The following is a 24871-nucleotide window of genomic DNA, read 5'->3' on the forward strand; positions in this document are numbered from 1 at the left end:
ATGCCAACAAGTAATTTACTGCGATTAATCACGATTAACCTGATTTTAAAAATAATTTATTTTGTCATTTTGTTTAAAAAAATACTCATTATATATACATAATTCCAAACAACAACAGAGACAAACTAATTTTGTGTAGCAAAAAAAAACAGGGGACAATAAATTTAAATTATGCCAGCAAGTAATTTACTGCGATTAATCACGATTAACCTGATTTTAAAAATAATTTATTTTGTAATTTTGTTTAAAAAAATACTCATTAAATATACATAATTCCAAACAACAACAGAGACAAACTAATTTTGTGTAGCAAAAAAAAACAGGGGACAATAAATTTTAATTATGCCAGCAAGTAATTTACTGCGATTAATCACGATTAACCTGATTTTAAAAATAATTTATTTTGTAATTTTGTTTAAAAAAATACTCATTATATATACATAATTCCAAACAACAACAGAGACAAACTAATTTTGTGTAGCAAAAAAAAAACAGGGGACAATAAATTTTAATTATGCCAGCAAGTCATTTACTGCGATTAATCACGATTAACCTGATTTTAAAAATAATTTATTTTGTAATTTTGTTTAAAAAATACTCATTAAATATACATAATTCCAAACAACAGAGACAAACTAATTTTGTGTAGCAAAAAAAAAAACAGGGGACAATAAATTTTAATTATGCCAGCAAGTAATTTACTGCAATTAATCACGATTAACCTGATTTTAAAAATAATTTATTTTGTAATTTTGTTTAAAAAAATACTCATTATATATACATAATTCCAAACAACAACAGAGACAAACTAATTTTGTGTAGCAAAAAAAAAAAACAGGGGACAATACATTTTAATTATGCCAGCAAGTCATTTACTGCGATTAATCGCAATAATCTGACAATAATTGATTCATACCAGCCAGTCATTCACTGCGATTAATTCCAATAATCAGACACTTACAAACACTGATTACATATATTCCATTCCAAACAACAACAGAGACAAGCTAATTATGTGTCACAAAAACAAAACATTTAAATTATGCCAGCACGTAATTTATTGCAATTAATCACGATTGAGCCGATTTAAAAAATGTATTGTTTGACAATACTCCAAATAAACACTAATTACATACACCACTCTAAACATCGACAAGGACAAACTCCTTTGTTTGTCACAAAAACAACAGGAGAGAGTGAATATATACGGAGCCCCTAAAGGGACATGGGGGGAAAATTTTTATTTTAATATTTTATTTTTTTTTAGACATGTTTCTCGTGCGCACAAGAAACTTTTTATAAAGTTATTAAAAAAAAAAAAATGTTACAATAAATTTTTTTTTTAGTGCGCACAAGATACATGTCTAAAAATAAATAAATAAATAAATTTTTTTTTTTTTTTTTGGACATGTATCTCATGCACACAAGAAGAAAAAAATATATAAATTAAAAAAAATAGTTTTTATAACTTTATAAAAAGTTTCTCGTGCGCGCGAGATACATGTCTAAAAAAATTAAAAAAATAAATTATTAAAAAAAACATTTCCCCCATGTGCTCCGTAAATATAAATTATGCCAGCAAGTAATTAGCTTCGATTAATAGCATTAAAAAAATCAACTAAAAATACACTCATTAAATGTACACCATTCCAAACATAAACAGACAAGCTCATTTTTAGTAGCAAAAAACGGGAGACAGTAGCACGACATTTTGCTGCATGCTTACAATGGGGAAAAAGCAGCACCATCTGGTGGGCAAATATGAACATTACAACTTAAAAGGCAGCAATCCAAATTGAAATCTTGACACAAAGCAAATGATTAGTTTGTGTTGGCATTTTTTAAACGGGACTTTGACATCTGTTGATTTGATGACATTTGCATGTATTATTAATCAAAGCGGTCATTTTCAGGCTACTTCAAGGAGCAAAGATGATCATTTCCAAAAATATTTCAGGAACAAATAATGTCAGAATAATTGTATGTAGGTTATCACACAACTTGTTTGCTATGAGTTCATGATGCCTCGCGTGAAGACAAAAGCTGTCTTTGATCTGGCTTGTAAACCCCCACTGTGTGCAATGAAATGCGCCGTAGAGGTGTCGGTTTCTCAGATCTCGGACAGCCACAGGAAGGGCCTTCTCATGACCCGAAATCTAGGAGCAGAGAGGGGGCAAACCTGACACCGCTCCAAGCACCCTTTCTTTCAACTGTTTATGACCCAGTGCAGCTGCTGTTTATGACCCCCTTCCCTTAGAAGCAGCTGCCGCTATGTAATCAGGAAATGCCCAAATAAAGGAGGAGCTCTGCATCCTGTTTCTGTTCGATTCCTTGCTTCTTGTCTTGTTTAATAAATAGTTTGGTGTTTGAACCTGACAAATATCCTCTGGAAAATTACGCAACAGAGCCAAAATGGCTTGGAAAAATAAAGAATGGCACACAAATGTCCCCCGGGATCTCTTGAGGGATAAATGAATTGTTCAATGTCCAACAAAGGACATTGCTCCTGATGTTGGATGTTCAGCCTGAGCTACATTGACAGACTCCTTCCTTTCTGGGAGGAAAACGGCGGCGGCCGATGTCACATCCTGGTTTTAATCAGCCGCGCGTAAACACAGCTGCGCGACTCGTATTGACAGATGTGCGAGAGGACAAAACAGTCGTGTTGCAACAGAGCAATTAAAGGTTTTGTGAAAACACACGACAGATGACACCCACCCAGTCCGGGACTGTGGTCCCCGTTCTCTCCATTGGGGCCGCCATGGTGTTGCTGGTTGCCGTGGTAACCGCCCATCTCCAGCTTGATCTTCTTGGCCAAAGCGGACAGATCTGCGAGGGGGACAAATAAAAGTTATAGACGTCCATCAAGTTTTCATGTTTATTTACATGGAAATGAGGCAATTTGCATTGGAGGCAGTACCTAAGATTGTCCAGCAGATGGGGCTGTGGCAAAAAAAGCTTTTGGACACATTTTTACACTTTGACTGTATTCCAACCGACTCTCCTTGTCCTTTATTGGCTGTGTTGGCACGACACAAAATAATTGTGAGCCAGGAATTCTACCTAGCAACAAGCGATTGCGCAATTGGGGCGGAGAGGGTGGAATCGGGCTCATTCATCAAAAGTTATTTCAGTTGGTATACAGATAAAGCAATTAGAATTGTACATTTATTTATAACACTAGCAATAATAACAATAATAGGGAGGAATACAGTAATACATTTAGAAATTATTATAGTATATTAATAATTAATACAATAGTGATTATTTATTTTTTTGTTTTAAATAACATTCCATTGTCTTCAATAAAATTGAAGATAAAAAAAATGTATGTCATTTTTTTGTGTGATTTTAATTTTGAAAAATCCAAATTTAATCCTATCAGATTTATTACACAGTACAGGTAAAAAGCCAGTAAATTAGAATATTTTGAAAAACTTGATTTATTTCAGTAATTGCATTCAAAAGGTGTAACTTGTACATTATATTTATTCATTGCACACAGACTGATGCATTCAAATGTTTATTTCATTTAATTTTGATGATTTGAAGTGGCAACAAATGAAAATCCAAAATTCCGTGTGTCACAAAATTAGAAAATTGTGTAAGGGTTAAATTTTGAAGACACCTGGTGCCACAAACTAATCAGCTGATTAACTCAAAACACCTGCAAAGGGCTTTAAATGGTCTCTCAGTCCAGTTCTGAAGCCTACACAAACATGGGGAAGACTTCAGATTTGACAGCTGTCCAAAAGGCAACCATCGACACATTGCACAAGGAGGGAAAGACACAAAAGGTTATTGCTGAAGAGGCTGGCTGTTCTCAGAGCTCTGTGTCCAAACACATTAATGGAGAGGCAAAGGGAAGGAAAAACTGTGGTCAGAAAAAGTGTACAAGCGATAGGGATCACCGCGCCCTGGTCAAGATTGTGAAAAAAAAAACCATTCAAAAATGTGTGGGAGATTCAGAAGGAGTGGACAGCTGCTGGAGTCAGTGCTTCAAGATCCACCACCAAGAGACGCTTGAAAGACATGGGTTTCAACTGCCGCATACCTCGTGTCAAGCCACTGTTGACCAAGAAACAGCGCGCAAAGCGTCTCACCTGGGCTAAGGAAAAAAAGAGCTGGACTGCTGCTGAGTGGTCCAAAGTCATGTTTTCTGACGAAAGCAAATTTTGCATTTCCTTTGGAAATCGAGGTCCCAGAGTCTGGAGGAAGACAGGAGAGGCACAGGATCCACGTTGCCTGAAGTCTAGTGTAAAGTTTCCACCATCAGTGATGGTTTGGGGTGCCATGTCATCTGCTGGTGTCGGTCCACTCTGTTTCCTGAGATCCAGGGTCAACGCAGCCGTCTACCAGCAAGTTTTAGAGCACTTCATGCTTCCTGCTGCTGACCTGCTCTATGGAGATGGAGATCTCAAGTTCCAACAGGACTTGGCGCCTGCACACAGCGCAAAATCTACCCGTGCCTGGTTTACGGACCATGGTATTTCTGTTCTAAATTGGCCCGCCAACTCCCCTGACCTTAGCCCCATGGAAAATCTGTGGGGTATTGTGAAAAGGAAGATGCAGAATGCCAGACCCAAAAACGCAGAAGAGTTGAAGGCCACTATCAGAGCAACCTGGGCTCTCATAACACCTGAGCAGTGCCAGAAACTCATCGACTCCATGCCACGCCGCATTAACGCAGTAATTGAGGCAAAAGGAGCTCCAACCAAGTATTGAGTATTGTACATGCTCATATTTTTCATTTTCATACTTTTCAGTTGGCCAACATTTCTAAAAATCCCTTTTTTGTATTAGCCTTAAGTAATATTCTAATTTTGTGACACACGGAATTTGGGATTTTCATTTGTTGCCACTTCAAATCATCAAAATTAAATGAAATAAACATTTGAATGCATCAGTCTGTGTGCAATGAATAAATATAATGTACAAGTTACACCTTTTGAATGCAATTACTGAAATAAATCAAGTTTTTCAAAATATTCTAATTTACTGGCTTTTACCTGTATATACATATTTTAATTGATTCATGTCATTTAAATATAGCAATGCCAATTCATGAATTAATTAATTTAACGGCTCTAATTAACCCTAATTAATGTATTTAATGGCTCTAATTAACCCTATTTTATGTTGTTCCATACACTGACCACATAATGATACAAATGTAATGCTTTCTAAAGCCTTTTTTGAATTATTAAATGTTTGCTTTTACAGAAAATAAACACTAAAATAGAATAGAGTAGAATAGAAAGTACTTTATTGATCCGTGGTGCTGAATTTCCCCCAGGGATCAATAAAGTACTTTCTATTCTATTCTATTTTAGTGTTTATTTTCTGTAAAAACAAACATTTAATCATTCAAAAAAGGCTTTAGAAAGCATTACATTTGTATCATTATGTGGTAGAGATGCGCGGTTTGCGGATAATCCGCGGAGTCCGTGGATTATCCGCGGGTCGGGCGGTTGAAATTTAAAAAAATTAGATTTTATCCGCGGGTCGGGTCGGGCGGTTGAAATAAAAAAAAAAAGTTTTTAAATAGATTCAGGCGGGTGGCAGTTAAACCAATTGGGAAATATATATACATAGTTAAATGTTGTTACCCACATACGAAAAACGAGCAGGCACCAGCAGCATATGCCACAACAGAAGAAGAAAAAGAAAAAAAAGATGGCAACGCCGGCAGCAAACGTGGTACGCGACAAACTAAAAAAGGGAATACAAAAGACCAGGGGAAAAAAGGCCAGAAAAGTTCAGCGTGGACTCGTTTTTATGAGGTTGTAAATCAGGATGATAGTAATGCTGGCTACGTGATTTGCAAGAGCTGTGACGCTGTTTATGTCTACGACAGTCACAAAACCGGGACATCTAACATGGTGCATCACATTTGTGCAAAACCCCGAACCTCCACAAACACCCTGAGCATGAGCAGTTTCGTCCGCCGTGATCCCAGAAGAGTGCCACAGGATGTTAAACCAAGATAGAACGCAGCTGCCTGCAGCAGTTTGAGTGGCGCGAGCGCGCTTGGAGGTGCGCTCTAGCGCGGCTCCCAGATGATTGCGCACTGGTGTGCGTCTGGGCCGTGACAGCGTGGCACCCATTGAATGTCTCTGCTCCATTGGATCAGTCTCCTTTCTTTAACAGGCAAAAGCTTTATAACCTCACTAATGCCTTGCATCGTCTATATTAGATATATAACACTGTCGGGTGGCGGGTGGCGGGCGGGTGCGGTTTTGATTAAATGTTAGTTCGGGTGGATGGCGGATGGTTGACGACTTTTGTGATGAGGTTGCGGATGAAATAATTGCCTATCCGCGCATCTCTATTATGTGGTCAATGTATGGAACAACATTTACAGAGAATATCTTTAAAAGAACACCTATCTTTTCCCCCTAACTAGTTAGTAGTTGGGTTGTCCCGATACCAATATTTTGGTACCGGTACCAAAATGTATTTTGATCATTTTCGGTACATTTCGCTACGTTTCTAAATAAAATGTCATTATTTGAACAAAAAATCTTAGTGTACATGAAACATATGTTTATTATTGCAATTTAGTCCTTAAATAAAATTTTGAACATACTAGACAACTTGTCTTTTAGTAGTAAGTAAACAAACAAAGACTCCTAATTAGTCTATGCAGTAACATATTGTGTCATTTATACACCTATTATTTTGTACACATTATGAGGGACAAACTGTAAAAATGGATTATTAATCTACTTGTTCATTTACTGTTAATATCTGCTTATTTTCTCTTTTAACATGTTCTATCTACACTTCTGTTAAAATGTAATAATCACTTATTCTTCTCTTCTTCGATACTTGACGTTAGTTTTGGATGATACCACACATTTAGGTATCGATCCGATACCAAGTAGTTACAGGATCATACAATAAAATATAATATATAATACCTAATAAACCAATAATGACATGGTTAAGAAATACTGATGTAAAGGGTAGGTGTCGTGCTGTTTTCTGTTTTAACATGTTCTATCTACACTTCTGTTAAAATGTAATAATCACTTATTCTTCTCTTCTTTCATACTTGACATTAGTTTTGGATGATACCACACATTTAGGTATGGATGTGATACCAAGTAGTTACAGGATCATACATTGGTCATATTCAAAGTCCTCATGTGTTCAGGGACATATTTACTGACTTTATAAACATCATATACATTTAAAAAAAAATTAAAGAAGATGTTGTGATGCCAAAAAATATCGATGTAATCATAGTAGTATCGACTAGATACGCTCATGTACTTGGCATCATTACAGTGGATGTCAGGTGTAGATCCACCCATGGCGTTTGTTTACATTCTGTTAGCGGTGAGCTATTGTATCCTCCTACGGTGTGTAGTGAAGCATGTTTAGCTATTCCTCGTCCTCCAGTGATAATGTTACTTACTTACTTTAGCCGCTAGCTAGTTAGCCATGTCTTAAAGCACCTCTTCCTGAGGGTATTTCTGTCATGTCTGTGTAATCATGTTTTGTTTTAAGTCATGTTTTGTTTAGTTATAGGACTCTTTGATATTCTTCTTGAAAGTAGAATATCAAGTGTTTCCCACCTCCGGAAGAACTTTGAACATGTCACGAGGGAGGTGCTGGACATTGAGTCCGAGTGGACCATGTTCCGCACCTCTATTGTCGAGGCGGCTGATTGGAGCTGTGGCCGCAAGGTAGTTGGTGCCTGTCGTGGCGGTAATCCTAGAACCCGTTGGTGGACACCGGCGGTGAGGTATGCCGTCAAGCTGAAGAAGGAGTCCTATCGGGTTCTTTTGGCTCATAGGACTCCTGAGGCAGCGGACAGGTACCGACAGGCCAAGCGGTGTGCGGCTTCAGCGGTCGCGGAGGCAAAAACTCGGACATGGGAGGAGTTCGGGGAAGCCATGGAAAACGACTTCCGGACGGCTTCGAAGCGATTCTGGACCACCATCCGCCGCCTCAGGAAGGGGAAGCAGTGCACTATCAACACCGTGTATGATGCGGATGGTGTTCTGCTGACCTCGACTGCGGAAGTTGTGGATCGGTGGAGGGAATACTTCGAAGACCTCCTCAATCCCACCAACATGTCTTCCTATGAGGAAGCAGTGCCTGGGGAATCTGTGGTGGGCTCTCCTATTTCTGGGGCTGAGGTTGCTGAGGTAGTTAAAAAGCTCCTCGGTGGCAAGGCCCCGGGGGTGGATGAGATCCGCCCCGAGTTCCTTAAGGCTCTGGATGCTGTGGGGCTGTCTTGGTTGACAAGACTCTGCAGCATCGCGTGGACATCGGGGGCGGTACCTCTGGATTGGCAGACCGGGGTGGTGGTTCCTCTCTTTAAGAAGGGGAACCGGAGGGTGTGTTCTAACTATCGTGGGATCACACTCCTCAGCCTTCCCGGTAAGGTCTATTCAGGTGTACTGGAGAGGAGGCTACGCCGGATAGTCGAACCTCGGATTCAGGAGGAACAGTGTGGTTTTCGTCCTGGTCGTGGAACTGTGGACCAGCTCTATACTCTCGGCAGGGTCCTTGAGGGTGCATGGGAGTTTGCCCAACCAGTCTACATGTGTTTTGTGGACTTGGAGAAGGCATTCGACCGTGTCCCTTGGGAAGTCCTGTGGGGAGTGCTCAGAGAGTATGGGGTATCGGACTGTCTGATTTTGGCGGTCCGCTCCCTGTATGATCAGTATCAAAGCTTGGTCCGCATTGCCGGCAGTAAGTCGGACACGTTTCCAGTGAGGGTTGGACTCCGCCAAGGCTGTCCTTTGTCACCCATTCTGTTCATAACTTTTATGGACAGAATTTCTAGGCGCAGTCAAGGCGTTGAGGGGATCTGGTTTGGTGGCTGCAGGATTGGGTCTCTGCTTTTTGCAGATGATGTGGTCCTGATGGCTTCATCTGGCCAGGATCTTCAGCTCTCGCTGGATCGGTTCGCAGCCGAGTGTGAAGCGACTGGGATGAGAATCAGCACCTCCAAGTCCGAGTCCATGGTTCTCGCCCGGAAAAGGGTGGAATGCCATCTTCGGGTTGGGGAGGAGAGCTTGCCCCAAGTGGAGGAGTTCAAGTACCTCGGAGTCTTGTTCACGAGTGAGGGAAGAGTGGATGGTGAGATCGACAGGCGGATCGGTGCGGCGTCTTCAGTAATGCGGACGCTGTATCGATCCGTTGTGGTGAAGAAGGAGCTGAGCCGGAAGGCAAAGCTCTCAATTTACCGGTCGATCTACGTTCCCATCCTCACCTATGGTCATGAGCTTTGGGTTATGACCGAAAGGACAAGATCACGGGTACAAGCGGCCGAAATGAGTTTCCTCCGCCGGGTGGCGGGGCTCTCCCTTAGAGATAGGGTGAGAAGCTCTGTCATCCGCGGGGAGCTCAAAGTAAAGCCGCTGCTCCTCCACATCGAGAGGAGCCAGATGAGGTGGTTTGGGCATCTGGTCAGGATGCCACCCGATCGCCTCCCTCGGGAGGTGTTTAGGGCACGTCCGACCGGTAGGAGGCCACGGGGAAGACCCAGGACACGTTGGGAAGACTATGTCTCCCGGCTGGCCTGGGAACGCCTCGGGATCCCCCGGGAGGAGCTGGACGAAGTGGCTGGGGAGAGGGAAGTCTGGGCTTCCCTGCTTAGGCTGCTGCCCCCGCGACCCGACCTCGGATAAGCGGAAGAAGATGGATGGAAGGTATACCGTACAACCCTAGTTAGTAGTACAAAGGCACAGAGATGTAACTAAACACGAGCTCCTGGAAAGAGGTAAGACTAAGAGGCAGAGATGGAGAATAAAGCGGATCAATAGGCGTCAGATCGATGGCCTTGGTGGAAGATGAAGAGCGCTGGACGTGCAGGAGGTGGTCGTTGGAAGACATTCATTTAGTTTGGCAGCCAATCAAGCGGGACATTCATCTCTCCCACCTGGAGCACACAGGCCGGCGCTCGCCACCCTTACCCACAATGCACTAGCAGGAAGTGCAGACCCTCTTTTTAATAGAGGTCCTGCTCTTTCTTTGCATATACAGTGAGGGGACCTCAACCCCTTAGGAAAGTTTGACCTGCGCGGCAAACCTTTAAAAATATACAGGTAAAAGCCAGTAAATTAGAATATTTTGAAAAACTTGATTTATTTCAGTAATTGCATTCAAAAGGTGTAACTTGTACATTATATTTATTCATTGCACACAGACTGATGCATTCAAATGTTTATTTCATTTAATTTTGATGATTTGAAGTGGCAACAAATGAAAATCCAAAATTCCGTGTGTCACAAAATTAGAATATTACTTAAGGCTAATACAAAAAAGGGATTTTTAGAAATGTTGGCCAACTGAAAAGTATGAAAATGAAAAATATGAGCATGTACAATACTCAATACTTGGTTGGAGCTCCTTTTGCCTCAATTACTGCGTTAATGCGGCGTGGCATGGAGTCGATGAGTTTCTGGCACTGCTCAGGTGTTATGAGAGCCCAGGTTGCTCTGATAGTGGCCTTCAACTCTTCTGCGTTTTTGGGTCTGGCATTCTGCATCTTCCTTTTCACAATACCCCACAGATTTTCTATGGGGCTAAGGTCAGGGGAGTTGGAGGGCAAATTTAGAACAGAAATACCATGGTCCGTAAACCAGGCACGGGTAGATTTTGCGCTGTGTGCAGGCGCCAAGTCCTGTTGGAACTTGAAATCTCCATCTCCATAGAGCAGGTCAGCAGCAGGAAGCATGAAGTGCTCTAAAACTTGCTGGTAGACGGCTGCGTTGACCCTGGATCTCAGGAAACAGAGTGGACCGACACCAGCAGATGACATGGCACCCCAAACCATCACTGATGGTGGAAACTTTACACTAGACTTCAGGCAACGTGGATCCTGTGCCTCTCCTGTCTTCCTCCAGACTCTGGGACCTCGATTTCCAAAGGAAATGCAAAATTTGCATGGTTGGGTGATGGTTTGGGGTGCCATGTCATCTGCTGGTGTCGGTCCTCTCTGTTTCCTGAGATCCAGGGTCAACGCAGCCGTCTACCAGAATGCAATTACTGAAATAAATCAAGTTTTTCAAAATATTCTAATTTACTGGCTTTTACCTGTATACACTGCAAAAAGTGAAATCTGTCAAGGCTTGGTAAAAGGATAGGACTCAGATGCAGAGTAGGGAACTTAGACAGGCTTTTATTTTGACAGCTTCCTTTTCACCTCCAAAGTCAAGGATTACAAAATCTATTTTATCCAAAAACTAACTGGCAAAAAAGGTTCCAAAAAATAGGAACAACCAAAATTCGCTCCGAACGGAGGAAAACACAAAAGCAAAGACGAACTATTAATTAATATATGCTATAAAATGTATAAACAAAAAACGCTCCAACAGGAAGAAGAAACAACAACTATGAAAAATTCTATACTATCTAATCTAATAAAGTATTAACAAAAATTGTCTGAAACTTACCACTTCGGCTGAATAAACTAAATAACAAAAAAATCACTCTGCTGAGGAGGAAGAAAGGAAAACTTAAAATAGCAACGAAGGGATTCAGAATCAAAGAACATAAGCACAAGACGAGGCAAGGCAAGACAAGGCATGGACATGGGCACGGAGGCTAGAGAGCACGAATAAACGAAACAATCTGGCACAGAACAAAGGGAGGAGTGGGCTTATAAGACACATGAGGGTAATAGGGAACAGGTGGAAACAATTAGGGAATCGGGATGACGTCAGACTGATGACACAAAAGGAAGGGCAAGTGACCTGAAACGAGAGGAGAGTTACTTTTCAAACTAAAACATGCACATCACAAGACAGAAAAAACCAAGACAAGACATCCCTCACCGCGGTGTGACAAAATCTAAGTAAGATGAAACATGTCAAATAAGGGTGATATTTGCTTATTTTCTGTCTGATAAGATCATTCTTCTCACTAAGCAGATTTTATGTTAGAGTGTTTTACTTGTTTTAAGTGTTTTGGTCCTAAATGATCTCAGTAAGATATTACAGCTTGTTGCTGAGATGTGATGACCTATATTGAGTAAAACATGCTTGAAAGTAGAATATCAAGTGTTGCAAAGCTGTGTCATCAACACTCACAAGTATAAAACTACTTTTTTAAAGTCATCATTTCTTATTTGAAATAAAAAATCATGACTTTGACATAATTGTGTCTCATAACTAAAACAGATGACAGCCAAATGGACTTTGCTGTTTTATTTTCAATGAAACAATAGAAAATAGTAGTACAGTTGGCACAGTACAGTAACATACCTGCCAACTTTTGAAATCAGAAAAACCTAGTAGCCAGGGTCCAGGGGCCGCAGGCCCCGGTAGATCCAGGACAAAGTCCTGGTGGGGGGTTCAGGGCTTCGCCCCCCGACGCAAAATGATTATTAGCATTCAGACAGGTTAAAATGTTGCTAAAACCATCACTTTTCTATCAGTCACAGTGACTTTTCAAAACAAAAATATTACAGCAAAAATCATATGGGTTGATTGACATGTTTATTCTGTAAGCTAACTTCAATAGTTTGAAATTATTTTGACAGTTAATGCCAGTTATCCTGTCAACCTTTCACAAGACTTCAATTTGTTCATTGAAAGTATAAACACTTTTTACAGTAAACAAATGGTAAAACAGTACTAAACAATTCCATTAAAAAAAAAAATTGGTGTCATTATTAACTTTCTGTCCAAGCTTGTATAATCTACTGCCTTGTTCAATTGTAAAAAATATTCTGTGCCTAAAATTCACATTTCTATCACAATTATCATACTGTAAACATGGTAAGCTAACTTCATTAAAATTAATAGTCCTGTCGATAGTATGGAATTACAATTCAAATGTAGTTTTTTTGTAAGCCTTTCAAAAGAATTCAAAATATGAACAATTAATGAAAATTAATGGAAGCCATCAGACACTTGAAAAGTGGCACATCACATCTCTAATGTAATCATTTGAACTTTTCAACAGAAATAGCACTGCAAAAATATTAAGGACATACTTCTGTATTTTGGTAGTTATGCTGTCAACATTTAACAAGATTTCTTCAACTTGGACTTGAAAGCATAAATAGTATAAACACTTTTAACAGTATAACAGTACTAAACAATTGCAATAGATAACATTGGTGTCGTTACCTTTTTGTGGCTAAAATCCAAATTTATTCTAGTCCATGCTCAATTATTGCCTCCGTAAATAAAACTTCGGCATTTATCACATCCAAAGAATCTGTTTGGGCGACGAAAAACGTTGAAAGTTTTCCACTTGTATCGCTAGCAACGGCATTAGACTTGTGTTTTTTTGTCCCAACGTGGTCTTTTACATCGCTAATTCCTCCGTGTCCGATCGAAAAATCTTGTCTGCACAAGGTGCAATTCGCGTAGTTTTCACCCTTTTTGGAACGGATAATTATTCCCGGATAGGCTTTTGAATATTCTTCACGGAATGACTGCAGTTTTCTTTTCGGTTTAAGACTCGTTTGCCATTTTTCTCCGGCTGATTCCATGATCGTTCGCTCGTTTGGAAACAATGGCAACTGGTGCCTCGTGCTTGGCAGCGGTGCTATAAATAGCCTCTCGCATGGCATTCGGAATGGCTCGATAGGAAGTTACGGGAAGCGGTGTCGATTGTCATTGTTGTTACGCAATTTCGTGGATAAAACTTAAAAAAAATTTTTTTTTTTAAATTAATGAAAAACCGTATTTTTTATCACTGCAACCGTAACCCGGAATAGGTTGATGAAAACCGTACTAATTACGGGAAAACCGGAGTAGTTGGCAGGTATGCAGTAAACTGACAGTTAATATTTAAACATTTAATATTTCTAACAATTTTGAACAGAAATAGTTCATGCACATTCAGATAAATCCTTCAAAATTACAATGAAAACATTTTGGCCGGGGGCCGGGCTGTATATATGTGCACTAATTCACTAAAAGAGCACACACTTGGCGCGATGATGTCATGTTATCCATGGAAAAACGCATTTTTAGACGGCTAGGAGACCCTGAGAGTAACAAGCAGTTGCCTTGTTGCCTTTCCATTAAGAACAAAAAGTTAGTTTTTAGTACCGTATTTTTCGGACTATAAGTCGCAGTTTTTTTCATAGTTTGGCTTATAGTGCGACTTATACTCAGGAGCGACTTATGTGTGAAATGATGAACACATTATAATATAATTGATCTCATTGACGTAAGAGACTAGACGTATAAGATTTCATGGGATTTAGCGATTAGGAGTGACAGATTGTTTGGTAAACGTATAGCATGTTCTATATGTTATAGTTATTTGAATGACTCTTACCATAATATGTTACGTTAACATACCAGTTGCTTATTTATGCCTCATATAACGTACACTTATTCAGCCTGTTGTTCACTATTCTTCATTTATTTTAAATTGCCTTTCAAATGTCTATTCTTGCTGTTGGCTTTTATCAAATACATTTCCCCCCAAAAAATGCGACTTATATATGTTTTTTTCCTTCTTTATTATGCATTTTCGGCTGTGTCGACTTATACTCCGGAGCGACTTATAGTCCGAAAAATATGGTATAAGTTTGCTGGTTTCAAGAAATGTAATGCGGAGCGCATATCATTATGTCAAGATAATGGCACTAGCATTTACTTCATTTAAGAATATTTTTCAACATATTGAGCAAAAAGGTGTCATATTTTTTTTTTCTACCAAGAAAAGTGCACTTGTTATTAGTGAGAATATACTTATTTTAAAGGTACTTTTGGGTTCATTGAGGTTAGCTAATTTAACTTGTTTTGGAAAGTCTTGACAAGCTGAATTTTCTTGTTCTAATGGCAGATCATTTTGCTTAGTTCAAACAAAATACTACGGAGCACCTAAAGCAGGGGTGCTCACACTTTTTCTGCAGGCGAGCTACTTTTCAATTGATCAAGTCGTGGGGATCTACCTCATTCATATATATCATTTATATTTACTTATTTATGAAACATGTTTTTGTTAACAAGTTAAAGGTGTTTAATGATAATGCAAGCATGTTTAACACATATAGTTAATATTGTTAATACATTAAAGGTGTTTAATGATAATACAAGTATGTTTAATACATATAGTTAATATTGTTAATAAATTAAAGGTGTTTAATGATAATACAAGTATGTTTAATACATATAGTTAATATTGTTAACAAGTTAAAGGTGTTTAAAGATAATGCAAGCATGTTTAACACAAATAGTTAATATTGTTAACAACTTAAAGGTGGTCAAAGATAAAACAAGCATGTTTAACACATATAGTTAATATTGTTAATAAGTTAAAGGTGTTTAAAGATAATACAAGCATGTTTAACACAAATAGTTAATATTGTTAACAAGTTAAAGGTGGTCAAAGGTAAAACAAGCATGTTTAACACATATAGTTAATATTGTTAACAACTTAAAGGTGGTTAAAGATAATACAAGCATGTTTAACACATATAGTTAATATTGTTAACAAGTTAAAGGTGGTTTAAAATAATACAAGCATGTTTAACACATATAGTTAATATTGTTAACAACTTAAAGGTGTTTAAAGATAATACAAGCATGTTTAACACATATAGATTCCTTTCTTTCATGAAGACAAGAATATAAGTTGGTGTATTACCTGATTCTGATGACTTGCATTGATAGGAATCAGACAGTGGTGATGATAACGTCCGCATTTTCGAATGGAGGAGAAAAAAAGTCCTCCTTTCTGTCCAATACCACATGAAAGTGGTTGGTTTTTGGCATCTTATTTGTCCAGCTTCCGTACTCCTTTGTATACACTTTACAAGAAATACATTGTCGGCAAACTCCGTAGCTTTGCTAGCTTGTGCACACCAGCTTTCTGAGACTCTTATTTTGGTAGCGCAGGCAAGATGAAGCAGAGCTTTTATTGTGCAACTGTGCAGTCGGTCTTTGGAGTTTTGACGACAGGTACGGCGCCAGAGTCTGTTGAAATAAAGTGTTTCTCGCCTTCCAGTCGGTCATTTTAATGAGCTGGCAGCAGCCAGCGTCATCTCAGAAGACCCTCGGGTGCCGTGAATGTCAATCAAGTGACGAAAGTGACGTCATAGTGAAGATTTATGATCGCTCATTTTTAGGACTATTTTTTTAATGCCTGGCTGGTGATCGACTGACACACCCTCCGAGATCGACCGGTAGATCGCGATCGACGTAATGAGCACCCCTGCTCTACATCATCTACTCAATTTCATACAATTTTACAGCAGTTTATGGATTTAATACAATGTAAGGTTTCTTCATGAGGAACCCCGAAATATTGCCAACATTTAACTATTATTTAATTATACGGGGCGGTATAGCTCGGTTGGTAGAGCTGCCGTGCCAGCAACTTGAGGGTTCCAGGTTCGATCCCCGCTTCCGCCATCCTAGTCACTGCCGTTGTGTCCTTGGGCAAGACACTTGACCCACCTGCTCCCAGTGCCACCCACACTATTTTTTTAATGCCTGGCTGGTGATCGACTGACACACCCTCCGAGATCGACCGGTAGCTCGCGATCGACGTAATGAGCACCCCTGACCTAAAGAGACATGGGGGGGAAAAAAATTATAATTTTTTTTGCGCACGAGAAACTTTTTATAAAGTTATAAGAAAAAAGAGAAAAAACATTTCTAATTTTTTTTTTTTTTTTTTTTTAGACATGTATCTCATGTCAAAAAAAAAATAAAAAAAAATAAATTACAAATGTTTTTTTTTCTTTTTTCTTATAACTTTATAAAAACTTTCTCAAGCGCACGAGATACATGTCTAAAAAAAAAAGTTAAAAGAAATAAAAAATAAAAAAAACAATTTCCCCCATGGCTCTGCGATGAGGTGGCGACTTGTCCAGGGTGTACCCCGCCTTCCGCCCGATTGTAGTTGAGATAAGCTCCAGCGCCCCCCGCGAGCCCAAAGGGAATAAGCGGTAGGAAATGGATTGATGGAATTTCCCCCATGTCCCTTTCGGGGCTCCGTAAAATACCCCAATTTTTTTGTATATATTTTTTGTTTTGTTTTTGAACACTGACTTTTTGCAGTGTATGAGGCATAAAATGAAATATGTCTGGCACTAATGCGGACAAACACGGCCGATGATTAAAGTTGGACGGAGTGCACAACTGTGCAAACACCGGCCAGGAAACACAAACAAGGTCTAAAGTCTTCATTTCCTGATCTGGAATACATGGAAACATTAACACTGCAAACTACACTCTTCTTCTCACAAGTCCAACAAACTGTCCCTTTTCTTCTCTTCCAGCACTCCCGTCTTTCTCCTCACGCTACCTTTCCAAATGTCAGCGTCACAGCGGGCCGCCGTGTTGCGTTTGTGTGTGTGTGTGTGTGTGTGTGTGTGTGTGTGTGCATGAAAGACACACTAAGGAGACATGGCATCAAAACGATTCCTGCAGCCTTTTAACGCTCAAATGTCCTCGCTCTGCCTTCTTCATGTGGCTCGCCTCTAATCAGGAGCGCCGTGCCCTCTATCCTTCAGGTGGGAACACCAGCTCTTTTCCCAATGAGACACACACACACACACACACACACACACACACACACACACACACACACACACACACACACACACACACACACACACACACACACACACACACACACACACACCTTTGAAGAGGAAGAGGAAGTGTCTGATGGAAAATGACTTCAGAGTTGCAGAATGAAAAGACGGCGTCGCAAGAGACGACACAAAGACGAGGGCAACTTCTCTGCGCTGCTGACCCGTTCAGGATGGTGTCCTGCTGGCCGCACTATGGACTGGACTCTCACTATTATGTTAGATCCACTATGGACTGGACTCTTACTATCATGTTAGATCCACTATGGACTGGACTCTTACTATTATGTTGGATCCACTATGGACTGGACTCTTACTATTATGTTAGATCCACTATGGACTGGACTCTTACTATTATGTTGGATCCACTATGGACTGGACTCTTACTATTATGTTGGATCCACTATGGACTGGACTCTTACTATTATGTTGGATCCACTATGGATTGGACTCTTACTATTATGTTAGATCCACTATGGACTGGACTCTTACTATTATGTTAGATCCACTATGGACTGGACTCTTACTATTATGTTGGATCCACTATGGACTGGACTCTTACTATTATGTTGGATCCACTATGGACTGGACTCTTACTATTATGTTGGATCCACTATGGACTGGACTCTTACTATTATGTTAGATCCACTATGGACTGGACTCTTACTATTATGTTGGATCCACTATGGACTGGACTCTTACTATTATGTTGGATCCACTATGGACTGGACTCTTACTATTATGTTGGATCCACTATGGACTGGACTCTTACTATTATGTTAGATCCACTATGGACTGGACCCTCACACTATTATGTTAGATCCACTATGGACTGGACTCTTACTATTATGTTAGATCCACTATGGACTGGACTCTCACTATTATGTTAGATCAACTATGGACTGGACTCTCACTATTATGTTAGATCCACTATGGACTGGACTCTCATTATTATGTTGGATCCACTATGGACTGGACTCTTACTATTATGTTAGATCCACTATGGACTGGACTCTTACTATTATGTTAGATCCACTATGGACTGGACTCTCACACTATTATGTTGGATCCACTATGGACTGGACTCTCACTATTATGTTAGATCCACTATGAACTGGACTCTTACTATTATGTTGGATCCACTATGGACTGGACTCTCACTATTATGTTGGATCCACTATGGACTGGACTCTTACTATTATGTTGGATCCACTATGGACTGGACTCTTACTATTATGTTAGATCCACTATGGACTGGACTCTCACTATTATGTTAGATCCACTATGGACTGGACTCTCACTATTATGTTAGATCCACTATGGACTGGACTCTTACTATTATGTTGGATCCACTATGGACTGGACTCTCAAAATATTATGTCAGACCCACTCGACATCCATTGCATTCGGTCTCCTCTAGAGGGGGGGGGGGGGGTACCCACATATGCGGTCCTCTCCAAGGTTTCTCATAGTCATTCACATCGACGTCCCACTGGGGTGAGTTTTTCCTTGCTCTTATGTGGGCTTTGTACAGAGGATGTCGTTGTGGCTTGTGCAGCCCTTTGAGACATTTGTGATTTAGGGCTATATAAATAAACATTGATTGATTGATTGATTGAACTTTGGAGATGATGGACAATGACTTCTCTCGTGACAACACACACAATCCTACATCCTACAGACTTCATTTGAAGAACATGAACACCTCGCTAATTAGCAGCCGGTCAAAAATGTTTTGTGTTCACCATCTGACAGTTTTATCCATAGACACTAGGGGTGTAACAGTACGTGTATTTGTATTGAACCGTTTCGGAACGGGGGTTCCGGTTCGGTTCGGAGGTGTACCGAACAAGTTTCCACACGGACATATTAAGTAGCGTAACGCACGTTGTGTAAACAATGCACACCGAGGCACAACACACACACGGACACGACAGAGAAAACAGTTTTCGTCATCATTGTTCAAATATTGTGACGTCTGTCGAGACGCTTATCTCCATTCGGTGCCACACGTCCACACCATCAAAATGCTGAGGCAAAAATTCCCACATCAAACACCGTATGAAAAAAATAGTAATTTTTGTAGTTGTGATTTCCTTCTCTGCATGAAAGTTTAAAAGTAGCATATATTAATGCAGTATGAAGAAGAATGTTTTAATGTAGACATGCAAGCCTTGAAAGAACATTTTGAAAATCAAGACTACATTTCCTGCAAATGGGTGCATTTCGGGGATGGTGTTTTGCTGACCTCGACTGCGGATGTTGTAGATCGGTGGAGGGAATACTTCGAAGACCTCCTCAATCCCACCAACACGTCTTCTTATGAGGAAGCAGTGCCTGGGGAATCTGTGGTGGGCTCTTCTATTTCTGGGGCTGAGGCTGCTGAGGTAGTTAAAAAGCTCCTCGGTGGCAAGGCCCCAGGGGTAGATGAGATCCGCCCGGAGTTCTTTAAGGCTCTGGATGCTGTGGGGCTGTCTTGGTTGACAAGACTCTGTAGCATCGCGTGGACATCGGGGGCGGTACCTCTGGATTGGCAGACCGGGGTGGTGGTTCCTCTCTTTAAGAAGGGGAACCGGAGGGTGTGTTCTAACTATCGTGGGATCACACTCCTCAGCCTTCCCGGTAAGGTCTATTCAGGTGTACTGGAGAGGAGGCTACGCCGGATAGTCCAACCTCGGATTCAGGAGGAACAGTGTGGTTTTCGGCCTGGTCGTGGAACTGTGGACCAGCTCTATACTCTCGGCAGGGTCCTTGAGGGTGCATGGGAGTTTGCCCAACCAGTCTACATGTGTTTTGTGGACTTGGAGAAGGCATTTGACCGTGTCCCTCGGGAAGTCCTGTGGGGAGTGCTCAGAGAGTACGGGGTATCGGACTGTCTGATTGTGGCAGTCCGCTCCCTGTATGATCAGTGCCAGAGCTTGGTCCGCATTGCCGGCAGTAAGTCGGACACGTTTCCAGTGAGGGTTGGACTCCGCCAAGGCTGCCCTTTGTCACCGATTCTGTTCATAACTTTTATGGACAGAATTTCTAGGCGCAGTCAAGGCGTTGAGGGGATCTGGTTTGGTGGCTGCAGGATTAGGTCTCTGCTTTTTGCAGATGATGTGGTCCTGATGGCTTCATCTAGCCAGGATCTTCAGCTCTCACTGGATCGGTTCGCAGCCGAGTGTGAAGCGACTGGGATGGGAATCAGCACCTCCAAGTCCGAGTCCATGGTTCTCACCCGGAAAAGGGTGGAGTGCCATCTCCGGGTTGGGGAGGAGATCTTGCCCCAAGTGGAGGAGTTCAAGTACCTCGGAGTCTTGTTCACGAGTGAGGGAAGAGGGGATCGTGAGATGGACAGGCGGATCGGTGCGGCGTCTTCAGTAATGCGGACGCTGTATCGATCCGTTGTGGTGAAGAAGGAGCTGAGCCGGAAGGCAAAGCTCTCAATTTACCGGTCGATCTACGTTCCCATCCTCACCTATGGTCATGAGCTTTGGGTTATGACCGAAAGGACAAGATCACGGGTACAAGCGGCCGAAATGAGTTTCCTCCGCCGGGTGGCGGGGCTCTCCCTTAGAGATAGGGTGAGAAGCTCTGTCATCCGGGGGGAGCTCAAAGTAAAGCCGCTGCTCCAACACTAGACTTAGACAAGATGGTCTGTGTGACAGGAGCACAACACTAGACTTAGACAAGATGGTTTGTGTGACAGGAGCACAACACTAGACTTAGACAAGATGGTCTGTGTGACAGGAGCACAACACTAGACTCAGACAAGAAGGTCTGTGTGACAGAAGCAGAACACTAGACTCAGACAAGATGGTCTGTGTGACAGGAGCACAACACTAGACTCAGACAAGATGGTCTGTGTGACAGGAGCACAACACTAGACTTAGACAAGATGGTCTGTGTGACAGCAGCACAACACTAGACTTAGACAAGATGGTCTGTGTGACAGCAGCACAACACTAGACTTAGACAAGATGGTCTGTGTGACAGCAGCACAACAGTAGACTTAGACAAGATGGTCTGTGTGACAGGAGCACAACACTAGACTTAGACAAGATGGTCTGTGTGACAGGAGCACAACACTCGACTTAGACAAGATGGTCTGTGTGACAGGAGCACAACACTAGACTTAGACAAGATGGTCTGTGTGACAGGAGCACAACACTAGACTTAGACAAGATGGTCTGTGTGACAGGAGCACAACACTAGACTTAGACAAGATGGTCTGTGTGACAGGAGCACAACACTAGACTCAGACAAGATGGTCTGTGTGACAGGAGCACAACACTAGACTTAGACAAGATGGTCTGTGTGACAGGAGCACAACACTAGACTTAGACAAGATGGTCTGTGTGACAGGAGCACAACACTAGACTCAGACAAGATGGTCTGTGTGACAGGAGCACAACACTAGACTTAGACAAGATGGTCTGTGTGACAGGAGCACAACACTCGACTTAGACAAGATGGTCTGTGTGACAGGAGCACAACACTAGACTTAGACAAGATGGTCTGTGTGACAGGAGCACAACACTAGACTCAGACAAGATGGTCTGTGTGACAGGAGCACAACACTAGACTTAGACAAGATGGTCTGTGTGACAGGAGCACAACACTAGACTTAGACAAGATGGTCTGTGTGACAGGAGCACAACACTAGACTTAGACAAGATGGTCTGTGTGACAGGAGCACAACACTAGACTCAGACAAGATGGTCTGTGTGACAGGAGCACAACACTAGACTTAGACAAGATGGTCTGTGTGACAGCAGCACAACACTAGACTTAGACAAGATGGTCTGTGTGACAGGAGCACAACACTAGACTTAGACAAGATGGTCTGTGTGACAGCAGCACAACACTAGACTTAGACAAGATGGTCTGTGTGACAGCAGCACAACACTAGACTTAGACAAGATGGTCTGTGTGACAGGAGCACAACACTAGACTTAGACATTTAGCTGTTTTTAAGGATCTACTGCAAAGAACACTAGATCATCTACAGTATATGACAAGATCTTTTAGCTGTTTTTAAGGATCTACTGCAAATAACACTAGATCATCTACAGTATATGACAAGATCATTTAGCTGTTTTTAAGGATCTACTGCAAATAACACTAGATCATCTATATGACAAGATCATTTAGCTGTTTTTAAGGATCTACTGCAAATAACACTAGATCATCTACAGTATATGACAAGATCATTTTGCTGTTTTTAAGGATCTACTGCAAAGAACACTAGATCATCTACAGTATATGACAAGATCATTTTGCTGTTTTTAAGGATCGACTGCAAAGAACACTAGATCATCTATATGACAAGATCATTTAGCTATTTTTAAGGACCTACTGCAAAATGCGAGTCTAAGCTCCTCTATATGCCAAGAGAGCCATGTTGTTTTTAAGGACCCACTGCAAAACCCTACTCAAAGATCCTCTATATGCCAAGATAGTGCTGCTGCTTTTAAGGACCTGCTAGTCAAAGATCCTCTATATGCCAAGATAGTACTGCTGTTTTTAAGGACCTGCAAGCAGCCACGTTTTTTTTAAGGGTCCACTACAAAACCCTACTCAAAGATCCTCTATATGCCAAGAGAGCCATGTTGTTTTTAAGTACCTACTGCAAAACCCTACTCAAAGATCCTCTATATGCCAGGAAAGCCATGCTGTTTTTAAGGACCCACTACAAAACCCTATGTCAAAGATCCTCTATATGCCAAGAGATCCATGTTGTTTTTAAGGACCCACTACAAAACTCTAGTCAAAGATCCTATATATGCCAAGAGATCCATGTTGTTTTTAAGGACTCACTATAAAACCCTATGTCAAAGATCCTCTATATACCAAGAGAGCCATGTTGTTTTTAAGGACCCACTACAAAAACCTAGTCAAAGATCCTCAATATGCCAAGAAAGCCATGTTGTTTTTAAGGATCCACTACAAAACGCTAGTCAAAGATCCTATACATGCCAAGAGATCCATGTTGTTTTTAAGGACCCACTATAAAACCCTATGTCAAAGATCCTCTATATGCCAAGATAGCCATGTTGTTTTTAAGGACCCACTACAAAAACCTAGTCAAAGATCCTCAATATGCCAAGAAAGCCATGTTGTTTTTAAGGATCCACTACAAAACCCTAGTCAAAGATCCTATATATGCCAAGAGATCCATGTTGTTTTTAAGGACCCACTATAAAACCCTATGTCAAAGATCCTCTATATGCCAAGAAAGCCATGTTGTTTTTAAGTACCTACTGCAAAACCCTACTCAAAGATCCTCTATATGCCAAGAGAGCCATGTAGTTTTTAAGTACCTACTGCAAAACCCTACTCAAAGATCCTCTATATGCCAAGAGAGCCATGTTGTTTTTAAGTATCTACTGCAAAACCCTACTCAAAGATCCTCAATATGCCAAGAAAGCCATGTTGTTTTTAAGGACCCACTATAAAACCCTATGTCAAAGATCCTCTATATGCCAAGATAGCCATGTTGTTTTTAAGGACCCACTATAAAACCCTATGTCAAAGATCCTCTATATGCCAAGCTAGCTATGTTGTTTTTAAGGACATACTGCAAAACCCTATGTCAAAGATCCTCTATATGCCAAGAGAGCCATGTTGTTTTTAAGGACCCACTATAAAACCCTATGTCAAAGATCCTCTATATGCCAAGAAAGCCATGTTGTTTTTAAGTACCTACTGCAAAACCCTACTCAAAGATCCTCTATATGCCAAGATAGCCATGTTGTTTTTAAGTACCTACTGCAAAACCCTAATCAAAGATCCTCTATATGCCAGGAAAGCCATGTTGTTTTTAAGGACCCACTATAAAACCCTATGTCAAAGATCCTCTATATGCCAAGAGATCCATGTTGTTTTTAAGGACCCACTACAAAAACCTAGTCAAAGATCCTCAATATGCCAAGAAAGCCATGTTGTTTTTAAGGATCCACTACAAAACCCTAGTCAAAGATCCTATATATGCCAAGAGATCCATGTTGTTTTTAAGGACCCACTATAAAACCCTATGTCAAAGATCATCTATATGCCAAGATAGCCATGTTGTTTTTAAGGACCCACTACAAAACCCTACTCAAAGATCCTCTATATGCCAAGATAGTGCTGTTGTTTTTAAGGATCCACTACAAAACCCTAGTCAAAGATCCTATATATGCCAAGAGATCCATGTTGTTTTTAAGGACCCACTATAAAACCCTATGTCAAAGATCCTCTATATGCCAAGAAAGCCATGTTGTTTTTAAGGACCCACTACAAAACCCTAGTCAAAGATCCTATATATGCCAAGAGAGCCATGTTGTTTTTAAGGACCCACTACAAAAACCTAGT

At 40.8% G+C, this 24871-nt stretch overlaps 1 protein-coding gene across 3 annotated transcripts in view; it reads right to left on the bottom strand.

The window, feature by feature from the left end:
* Nucleotides 1–24871, bottom strand: part of dachc (dachshund c) — a 210341-nt gene that overhangs the window by 106487 nt on the left and 78983 nt on the right. For all 3 annotated transcript variants that reach the window (XM_061927549.2, XM_061927626.2, XM_061927715.2), the window contains exon 3: nt 2719–2829. In XM_061927549.2, the coding sequence (XP_061783533.2) occupies nt 2719–2829 (111 nt within the window). The remainder of the gene's footprint in view (nt 1–2718; nt 2830–24871) is intronic.

The sequence above is a fragment of the Nerophis lumbriciformis genome, linkage group LG02, assembly GCF_033978685.3.
Source record: "Nerophis lumbriciformis linkage group LG02, RoL_Nlum_v2.1, whole genome shotgun sequence".
In the NCBI taxonomy this organism is placed as follows: Eukaryota; Metazoa; Chordata; class Actinopteri; order Syngnathiformes; family Syngnathidae; genus Nerophis; species Nerophis lumbriciformis.